We start from the raw sequence: 11,377 nt of genomic DNA on the forward strand, positions 1-11,377 counted from the left end.
CAGTAGATTTGTAGAAAAGCGCAGCAAGGAACTCACGAGCACAGTACCTATGCAGAGCCGCAGCACTGCTGTGTGACTTCAGCAGGCTGTCAGGTCTCTGCATCTCAGAACTTTGCCTGTAAATGAAGACTAGCTCATCTCTAAGGTCTTGTCTGAAATGAAGACATGATGATTTCCACAAAGCTACATTTCCAACAACAAAACAACCCAGTGACTTAATATATTAATAAATTATATTGCTTGTCACGTGCACAACACATGACAATATTGTAATTATAAGTGATTGTAATTAAAGTAATGGTAATGGATATTTGATTAGTAAGAAGAAGGGAAATAAAGGAGGAAAGGGCTGTCATGAGAGAAGGGAAAGGAGGACAGGTTATGAAGTTACACCTAGGAATAACTCCCAGCCTTTCCTCCATGAAGTAAATGCTCTGGCTAGAGGCCTCCTCAAAGCAAAATTAGATTTTAGTTGAAATTTGATGAAACAGTTTTAATTCCAGAACTCTTGCCCTTTCCATGTGAGGACAGTGATTCTTTTGGCTTTGAATTGGGAAATTAATGTGAACCAGGCTTCATTCCTCAAGACCTCATTACCCTAAGGTAGCAGCTGCCTGTGGCCTGTGAGTCTACCTGGTGAAAAGCAAGGAGATATTTTGTGCAAGAATAAAGGGAGAGTTTGGCCTTCAATAATTTATTGTGAAATTTTCAAGCGTACAGCAAACTTGAAAGAATGTTAAATCAATGCCCATATACTTACTACCAAGTTTCTTACCATTAATATTTTACTGTACTTGATTTGTCACATACTCATCCATCAATCAACATGCATATCATTAGTTAGAATTCATTATTTGTTTATAGTTTTTCTTCTTTTGATATAAAATGTACATACAATGAAATGCACAAATCTTAAGTGTACAATGAGTACACTAATGATAATATATGCCTGTGTAATCCAAATTCTTATCAAAATACAGAACATTCCCATCACTCCAGAAATTTCCTTCATGTCACTTCTCAGTTAATCCATCATACCTTCCAACAGAATAATAACTGTTTTGTTTGTTTTTTCTACCATAGATTAGTTTTATCTGTTCTAGAACTTTGTATAAGTGGAACCATATAGTATGTGCTTTTTTGTGTAAGTCTGCTTTAACTTGGCATAATATTTTTGAAATTTATCCATAGTGTTGTACATGTCAGTATCTCTTTATTGCTAAGTAGTAGTTTATTGTACACATATAACCATAGCTTATCAACTCTCCTGTTGTTATATATCTGGGCTGTTTTCAATTTAGAATTATTATGAGTAAAGCTACTGTAAACATTTTTGTACAAATCTTTTGAAAACATACATTTTCATTCTCTCTGGTAAATACCTAGGAGTGGAATTGCTGGGTTGTAGGATGGAAGTATATTTAGCTTTATAAGAGATTGCCATACCTTTTCCAAACTGATTATGCTGTTTTACGTTTCTACCAGCAATACTTGAGGGTTCCAGTAACTCTACAGCCTCATCAACATTTGGTGTTATCAGTTTTTTAAATTTTAGCCATTTTGTTGAGTGTGGTGGTATCTCATTATAGTTTTGATTTACATGAAGATTGAGTTTTTAATTGCTTAAAATTTGAGTGGGTGAAGAGGAGAAAAACCTTCATAGTAAGAGTACTAACGGAGGTAGAGTTATAAAAACAGAGAGCCCACTGGCCAGACGTTGAATAGGTAATATATTTAAATTTTGCTGAGTTTAAGTTAAGAGGAGGAAGCCAAGAAACACTTTTAAGTGTCTGGATCCTCTAATATAATTCAATTTTTAGTATTTGTGCTGCTGAAGCAAGCACACAATCAGCTAATAATAAAGAAAATATATAAAGAGGAAAACTTAGACAAGGCTAAATGAGAAGGATATAGTCTACATGCTGTAGAATTGTATACATAGCCCTGTTTAAAAGAAATTAAGAAACTTAGGCTGGGTGCTTTGGGTCATACCTGTAATCCCAGCACTTTGGGAGACCAAGGCAGGTAGATTGCTTGAGCCCTGGAGTTCAAGACCAGCCTGGGCAACATGGTGAAACCCCATTTCTAAAATAAGTACAAAAATTAGCTGGATGTGGTGGTGCATGCCTATAGTTCCAGATACTCAGAAGGCTGAGGTGGGAGGATTGCTCGAGCTTGGAAAGCAGAGGTTGCACTCAGCCATAATTGTGCCACTGTACTCCAGATTGGGCAACAGAGGGAGACTCTGTCTCACACACAAAAAAAGAAAAGTAGAAAGAAATTAAGAAACTTAAAAAATAGAAATAAGAATTGTTATAGCATCATCCATCCATAGGTATGTGTTTTTTTTTATTTCAGTGCTGCTTCTATTTAATTTATTGAGGCATTTTATTTTACAGTTATAATTTTATCAACAAGTTGGAAGGTAAATACTCTTGAGGAAATGTACAGCTTCATACATTAGTCATCAAGTATGGAAAACACAGATAGACTTGTTAATAACTTTTGTGCCCAAAACATGTTGTTATATCTTCTATACAGTAACATTTAAAGGACTTTCAGAACTGAAGGGTGTTTGTTTTGTGTATTTTCTTTGTTTCTCTGGACTGAAGTAACTTAGGATTATCACATGACCATTACAAGCTTATATTTCTTCTTAAAAGCAAAATATTATGTTAAGAGATCATTATATTCTTTTGCTTCCTTTTATAATGTCAACTTATAAAATTTACTTTCACATTAACTGCTTAAAAAATGTTTCTCTGTTTCTATATTAGGTCCTACATTAGAGATCACCAAGCAAGACTTTTTTCAAGAAGCAAAAACTCTCATTGCCCAACATTATGAGAAAATAAATGAGGTTAGTCCTTTGCATTTATCTAATGTTACATTTAAAAATTTTTGCATACTACAATGATTATTCCAAAGGATTGCATCAACCCTGATATGTGATCAAATAAATAGAAAAGAGAATAGAATTGAAGAGAAAAATGAAATCCTCACTAGCTATAAAAATTGATTTCAAATGACATTTTAAAATAAGATTTTTTAGTTATATGAATTTTAATTATACAAATGTGTTTAATTTGTACATTTAATACAATTTTAATTTTTTTGAAGAATTTAAACATAAATAATTGGATTTATCATCTCAAGTAAATATCCCTTTAAATGCTGTTTAGACAAAGCTAAACTAGAAAACATATTGTGAGATGAGTCTCTTCTATACTCTTAGCATGATTACCTTAGCATGATACGTTATATTCCATGTGTCTTTTTGCATTAGGATTGTCTGTTTGCTGGTCTGATAGATCCTTGAGGGTATAGACTGTTTTTTGAATGTTGTATCTCTAGCAATAATGATTATGCTTGGCTCAATAAATATTTGCTGAATGGCATATATTTGGAACGTGAGAAGAAGGAGTGAAAGGGAAAGGGATAGCAAAGAGATGGAGGAGTGTCAGCACAGCACAGGGTGACATTTTGGAAGAGAGCATCTATAGGGGAGGCAGCAAATTTGGGGAAGGGATAACTATTGTGAGCGATGGCCCTTTGGGAAGACAGGTGCAGGGAGGGTACCTTCGGATGGTTTACTGTGTGTCAAATGATCCTAGTCCCCTTTTGAATACTTAAAAATTTTTTTAAACAAATTTTTAAGTAAGCTTTTAAATATTTTTCAATATTTCTTGTGGTTGGAGAGGGGGATTCTAATTTTTACTTGTGTTTCTTTTGAATGGTCCTCTATGCCAAGACTGGCCATACGTAGTTTTAATCTTGTAATCAACATTGTACATATTGCTTAACTAGTTTTTCCTCTAACCAATTTAAAAGATTTTCAATTATATTAATTTCACTGGTGGGAACATGGGATGAACGTTTCACAGTCTTCAGAGTTAGACAGATGTGCCTCAGAAACTTGACCTGTTTTGAAATTTTTATCGAATAATAACAGCCCAATGTTCCATCTTCGGTTGCCTGGCAAATGTAATACTAGCACACTAAAACCTTCTTATTGACTTTTTGAGTCAGCAACAATTTGAATTTTTCTAAATCTTTTTTTGGGTGTGTGTGTTGTTGGAGGAATAGGGAAGAACTATAGCTCTGTCTGTGTGTAGAACAGTTACGCTATTTGGATAATTACCTGTCAGAACTTTGGAGCTGTATTATTTCTCTGTTGTTCAAGGTGGTCAAAATAAAGAAGCAACTTTGATTAAAAGGATATGAAATGTGTGTCCTATTCCCAATATGCTCTTTTTGAGAGCTTACCTCCATGTATGTTCAGTTATTTCTGGTTCAGCAAAGGAAGAGGTTTGGGGGATGTTAGCATTTTATGGACATCTGAAAGTTCTTCAAAGATGGTTGAAAATAATTTAATTCCTATATGTTTATTTGAAAAACTCCTATTTTACAATGGACTTGAAACCTGTAATTAAAAATATCACTTTGGGGAGATAGTTGCTATTTTAAAATTTACATTTCTTTCAAAGTGGAATATAATCCTTATGCTTGTGAAGGACTTTTAGAGAGTGACGTAGAATAACGTCTGATTTAGCTGGTTATTGTCATTTGTAATTTACTGTATAAGAGTAAATGTCTTATACAGTAAGGTACTTTGTAAAATGTATCTAGTAGAGATGCAATTTTGTGAACTTATTAATAAAATTTATTATATAACTTTATTAAATAATGCATACTAAAATTAAATTTTGCCAAAATCTGTTTTTGTTTTATTCATAGAATAAAGTTCAAGGAACTTCTATAAATGTTTTCAGAAAGAAACACCAAAAGCCGAAATCTGGTAAATACATACCTTTGGAGATTGACAAAAAGGAAACACATGATGTGGTGCAAGAACATCGGGCAGCACTCAGAAGGATTTGCTTTCCCAAGGAGCTTTCCAAAAGTGAACATCTTCAGGAACCCCCACAGCGAATCTCCTTCAAGGAACCACACATTTTTAGTAGAAGAGAAAGATGCAGGCCCATAGATCTAATTGTGAAAGGTAAGTATGGTTGAAGAAATTCAGCAAACCCACAGGCAAAACTGTTTGCTTCTTATGTGCCTGTAATGGAATTTTCTTGTTCAAATAATTCCCTGAACTTTAAATCTTAAGAGTGAAAGGTAGGGAGGCCTGATTATTAGAGCTGCCAGTCTCTGGGCACCACCAGAAATTGAGATGAACCCATTCTAAAGGGAAAGAGAAATTTAGGGGAACAAAACTGGTTAGCCATGTCTTCCAGAAGTGATCTTCTTCCTAGTGAAAATCCTCAGAGACTGTTTATTTCACAGATGCTAAAGCAGCCATGGATGATAGCCCTGAATTCTGTTTTTGAGCAGGATCGATAGGATAGGCAACTTACTCGTGAGTGTGTTTCCTCAAAACACTAAAATGATTTTTGGAAGCTATAGAGTTTTCCCTTAAAATAAATTGTAAAGGTTTATCCTCTATCAGTAACATGGTAGGTATAAATTAGAGATTGATTTAAGCAAAGTGATACTGTTTTCCTGAAACTAATGGCTTGAATACATGACCACTTATAATACATTTCTAGTATAGCTTTCACAGCCTCATCTTATTTTTTTCCTCTTATGTTATTTCTAAAGATGTTTATTTATTCATGCACTCATTTGTATTTTTCCTATTCAACAAAGAGTGACTGCTCTGTGCCAGGAACTAAGTTAGGAGCTGTAGAAACAGAAATAAAAAGGCTCAGAGAGTAATGGTGAGGATAAACACAGGGTAATTTCTTACTATACAGTGTAACAGTTGCTGTAAGAGGGTAAGTGTGAAGCATTATGGAAACACTGAGGAGTAACCAACTAAAGGCCAGAAGAGATCTCTCCTGAAAATTTATCAGAAGAGATCTCTAGAACTGGGTTTTCAGGAGAAGTAGGATGGAAACAGGAGAGGCCATTTTGAGCCGCAGGAACAAAATGTGTTAAAGCTCTGAAGGATGTAAGAACATGGTATATTTTGGGAAGGCAGAGATGTGGTAGGAAACAAATTTTGGAAGATGGGTGGGCTAAAGTTTGAAGGGAATATGATAGTAGACCTAGAATTTGAACTTATGTTTAATGGAAAGACATGATGATTTCAAAGCTGTAGGTGGGGGAAGGGGTGAGGTATGATCAGATCTTTCTGTTAGAAAAATAAAACTGGCAACAGAGACTGTAGAGAGAGGGATGACAGAAAACTAAGTGACGAGGCTGTCCAGGTGAGAGATGACAGGGCCTAAATTAGGGCAGTAGGGAAGCATAAAGTGTGGAGGAGGGCTGTTCCATCAGCATTTCTCAAAGCATGCTCTTCAGATTGTTAGTCCTGAGAGGTTCAGTGACCTGACAAAGGGTTCTTTGGTTAGAAACATTTTTGAAAAATACATGTTATATTCCTTATTGGAGATTCATATTGATTATTAATATATTGAAAGGTCTGGGAAATACTGCAGAAATCTGTTTACTTTTTTTAACCTTGCTAACCCCAGTTCATTTGGCCAAAGAACCCCCATTTTTTTTTTCACATTATACCAATTAATGTCCTCAAGACTAGTGTTCTTTTAAATACATTTTGGTAAATACAGAATTAGTGGATTATTTTAGGATGAATTAACTGGTTTTTGAAAAATCACCTCATTGTGTAATGAAAATGAAAATGATAAAGATATTGAGGTTTCTAGACTGGGAAACTGGACAAAAATCCTTAGGTTGGGATAGAAATTTAGAGGGTGTCTTAGTCTGTTCTTGCTGCTGTGACAAAATGCCTGAATAATTTATAAACATACTACATTTATTGCTTATAGTTATGGAGGCTGGGAAATCCCAGATCAAGGTACTAACCAGCAGGTGGTTTTGTGAGGGTCCAGTCTCTGCTTCCAAGATGGCACCTTGAATGCTCTGTCCTCTGGAGGGGACAAAAGCTGTGTCCTCACTTGGTGGAAGGCATGGAAGGGAAAAGGGTCAGCAGCTCTCTGAAGCCTGTCTTTTAATCTCATTTATGAGGATGAAGCCCTCATAACTTAATCACTTCCTCAAAGGTCTATCTCTTAATACTATCACATTGGATCTTAGGTTCCAACATGAATATTGGAGACTTACAAACATTTGAACCATAATAAGGGGAGAAGCAGATTTTGGGCAGTGGGGAAAGGGGTGGGGGAAAATAATGAATTCATTTTTAGACCTTTTAAGTAGGCACACATGTGGAGATAGCCATCAGGAACTTAGAAAAGGAGACCTAGCTCTAGGGAGGCAGGTGAAGACTGAAGATAGATGTGAGGGTTCCCCACCATACTGAAATTGTGGGGCTCATGCATTTATTCACCTAACACTTGTTTAATTTAATATGTGAGGTATGAGAGACAAAAGATATGCTGTTTCCCCTCAGGAAATTCAAACTTGATGTAGTTTTTGCAGTGGCATTGGAGGAGGATAAATAGATAATTATAGTATGACTCATACTGTAATAGAAACTCTACTGCTTTAAAAGGAATAGGAGGATATCTAATTCTGATTTAGGGGTCAGGAATAGATTCTCAGGAAATTTAAAGTGTTTGGCAAATTTTGAAGGATAAATAAGTGTTAACTCAAAAAAGAAAGAAAATCCTGTCTAGCTAGAGGGCCTAGCATCTACCTGATAGTGGATATCTGAGAAAGTGATTATGATGTTTTTGACAATTAAAATGATTTTACATGATTGGACCATGAGGATTGGGGAGTGATTAGAGATAACAGACTAGATACTGAACAACATTGAATTTTAACCTAAAAGCTTTGAGAACAATTTAAATGTTTTAAAGAGAAGTTGCAGTGATAATGTTTGCATTTTAGCATGTTTACTGGCTGTGGAGATGGGGTGTGATGGATTTTAGAGGCATAGAGACCAATAAGGAGACAGTAATGCACATGACGAAAGACAACTTAAATGAAGGTAGTAGCACTGGGGATAGTGTTGAGGGGAGAGATTTTGCAGATATTAGAAAGACAGAGTTATTTAGACTCGGTCAAAAATAAAGTAAAGCATAAGGCACAGGGAAGAGCTGTGGTACTGGGTTAGTGGTTTACACTAAGTGGCAGCATGAAGCCAGGTATAGCAAGTTAGAAGGTTGGAGATGCATCTTACATTAGTAATGGTAAAAACTGCCACCAAAAATAAGTTGGAATCTAGACCATATACCTACTGAGCTTTGTAGCTTTAGGTAAAGAAGTTGGGAAATGCATTATTAAAATATATTGCTGGTTTCTGGCTGGCTTTGGGAAGTTATTATAAACATGAGATAAACTGAGAAAAGTCCTGGCTAGTTTCCAATTGGAAATGAAAGGGCATAGAGAGATACTAGGTACTTGGGGTCTTGGTTTTAAGCAAATATCTACTAATACTTAACATTGCAGCAAAAAGCATATTAAAAGTACATCTTTTACCACCCAGCCCATTATCTCAGATACCCTCATGGCAGTCATTATTGAGAGACTAATCCAAGGGGTAAGGGAAACAAAGATACAAAGGATATTTTAGAACCATATGTTAAAAAAATGACTTTGCATCCTGGTCAGCATGGTGAAACCCCGTCTCTACTAAAAATATAAAAATTAGCTGGGCATGGTGGCAGGCGCCTGTAATCCCAGCTACTTGAGAGGCTGAGGCAGGAGAATCGCTTGAACCTGGGAAGTGGAGGTTGCAGTGAGCTGAGATCGTGCCACTGCACTCCAGCCTGGCAACAGAGTGAGACTCCGTCTCAAAAAATGTAAAAAGACTTTGAATGTGGTTATTGTCAGACAGAATTAACTGGAAGCAAATAGATTAAAAAGTCTAACAGATTTTTTTAGAGAATTTCATTCCCAAAGAAATCATGAACCTTGATGTAATTGAATGTTCAAAAAGTAAGATAACTTAGATTTATCAGGAAGTAGGTGACACAAGCCATACAACCTCCAAGGAGAGTAATAGCAAGATGTAGCCAAGGAGCAAGTAAAAGGCTTCTCAGAGAGTAGATGCAGAGGCCACTAAAAAACTGAAGAGAGTACTTCCCAGGACAAAATCATTGTCTATTCAAGGAGCTTCCCCACCTTCAGGTTAGGGGGCCTTCTCAGTGACTTTCCAATAGAATTCTACAACATCTTTGGACTGGTGACTATTGTGTTTACTATCTTTCCTTTCACTGATGGAGTTTTACTGAGGTTATCCTATACCTGCTCTGTTACTGTATGTTATATGCTTTGGGGAAGGTGGAGATACCTTCTGTACTTGGGTCTCATATTACTGGACCATAAGGAACCACGTCTGAACTTGTTGGATAAAACTACACAGCAGCTGGAAGTCCTGTTCTCTGAGCTGGATGCAGTGCCTGGGGGGAACTTTCGGTTGTCATCTTTGGGGAGAGGAAAGGTGTGTTCTGTAAAGGAACAAGAAGGAATGAATATTTAGTGTCCTAAAGAACAGACTGTAGCAGAGACTGGATAGATGCTCATCAAACTTATATCCTTTTATTCCTTGGTACTTGGAAAATAGATGGGGCTATGTGACAGATTTGTCTCAGTGGATTATAGCTGGAAGTGATGCACATAAAATGCACATAAGTGATGCCCATAAAAGTGTCATGTATTCTCCTCCCAATGTGGCTTCCCACATTTTCAAGTAGGAGGACTACTTCTCAATATTCTTAAAATAATGAAACAGTGGTAATAGTACTTTTAATATGTGTTGATTAACACATATTCAGTAAATATACAAAGCTCAGTGCGGAGAATACAAAGTAGAAAAAATGGACATAAATTGTGTCCTCATGGAACCGGTGGTCTAGCTAGGGAAACAGATATCAATTAACAATCACATATATACAGATTGAGAGTACATCACAAATAAATTGGATGTGGACTGGGTGTCAGCAAGACTTCCCTGGGGGAAATTACATTTGAGCTAAGATATAAAAGATGCATAGGAATTACTCAAACACTGGGAAGTTTGAGGCAATTGCAAAACCATTTGCAGTGACCCAAGGTGTGGGGCACATGGAAGAACTTTCAAATAAGTGAAAAAAGAGTTAATGTGGTTGCAGTTCTGAGAATGAGCTGGAGAGGAGTGAGCAGAGACTGTGTAAGAACAGAACCTTTTAGTCAGTACTGTGCTAGCACATGTTTAACAACTGGCTCTGGTGAGGGGAGGGAGGAAGACCTGCTTTGTAGCTTTTACTGATTTCCATGGTGTAAATACTCTTAACATAGCCAATTTCAAACTGCCAGTTTGGTACCACTGATTATAGGAGTTGGGAAGAGATGTACACAGTCAGCTCTCCTGAGCAGATCTGAGCTTGCTGCAGCACACCACTGCATGCAGGCTGTGTCAAACACTTCTTATTCATCACCTGAAATCCTCTTGGGCTCATCTCTTATTCCAGGCACTGCAGCCACTGCTCGGGTGACTGGTCCTTGTTCCATACTTCCTGGACTCCTTCCTGGCTTGAGACACTTACAGGACCAGCTTCAGCTGACACATAAACAACCAGGAATGGGGGATGAGAGCCAATGGATAAATGTTTCCTCCTGTCTGTCCCTGGGCAGAAGGGTCTCAATAACATTCTATAAAGCTTCTCAGAAGGTTCTGGACAGTTAAGCAACCAGTATCTTATAATGATGGTCAACTCAAAAAAAATTTTCACATTAGTTTTCCTTTCTTGCTTGTTTTCTTTTCTCCTCCTTATTTCTAATATCACTTTAAAAATACTGTCATAAAAACATTTTGATGGCAGAATTGTCAGTGCTTGCTGAAAGATTAGGTGTGGAGTGTAAGGGAAAGATTGCATGAAGGATGGCTCTTAAGCTTTAGTCCTGATGAACTGAAAGATGAGAATTGCTCCTTTCTGAGATGTAGAATAGAGAGAGATGCATTTTAAATGGGCAGAAACCAAGAACTGGGATATGGATATATTAAGTTTGAGGAGGCTATTAGATATACAAATCAAAATGTCAAATAGGTAGTCCATTATAAGTAAGTGTGGACTCATGGGAAAGGTTGGAGTCATTAATTTATAGATAATATTGACCAGTAGACATGCCACATGAGCCACATGTAATAAAAATTTTCTAGTGACCATGTTAAACAGTAAAAAGAAACAGGTAAAATTAATTTCAATAATATATTTGGGGCCAGGTGCGGTGGCTTATACCTGTAATCCCAGCACTTTGAGAGGCTGAGGCAGACAGATCACTTGAGGGCAGGAGATCAGCCTGGCTAACATGGTGAAATGCCATCTCTACTGAAAAACACAAAAATTAGCCAGGCGTGATGGCAGGCACCTGTAATCCCAGCTACTTGGGAAGTGGAGGCTGCAGTGAGCCGAGATCGCGCCACTGCACTCTAGCTGGGAGACAGAGAAAAAAAAAGAAA

General features: G+C 36.8%; 1 protein-coding gene across 1 annotated transcript in view; it reads left to right on the forward strand.

Annotated features, from left to right (window-relative positions):
• The window catches only part of LOC105534534, a 189,049-nt gene that overhangs the window by 83,282 nt on the left and 94,390 nt on the right, over positions 1-11,377 (forward strand). The window contains exons 5-6 of the mRNA XM_011973259.1: positions 2,778-2,860; positions 4,738-5,002. Of these exons, the coding sequence (XP_011828649.1) occupies positions 2,778-2,860; positions 4,738-5,002 (348 nt within the window). The remainder of the gene's footprint in view (positions 1-2,777; positions 2,861-4,737; positions 5,003-11,377) is intronic.

This window comes from Mandrillus leucophaeus, unplaced genomic scaffold (genome assembly GCF_000951045.1).
Source record: "Mandrillus leucophaeus isolate KB7577 unplaced genomic scaffold, Mleu.le_1.0 Scaffold136, whole genome shotgun sequence".
NCBI classification, from domain to species: Eukaryota; Metazoa; Chordata; class Mammalia; order Primates; family Cercopithecidae; genus Mandrillus; species Mandrillus leucophaeus.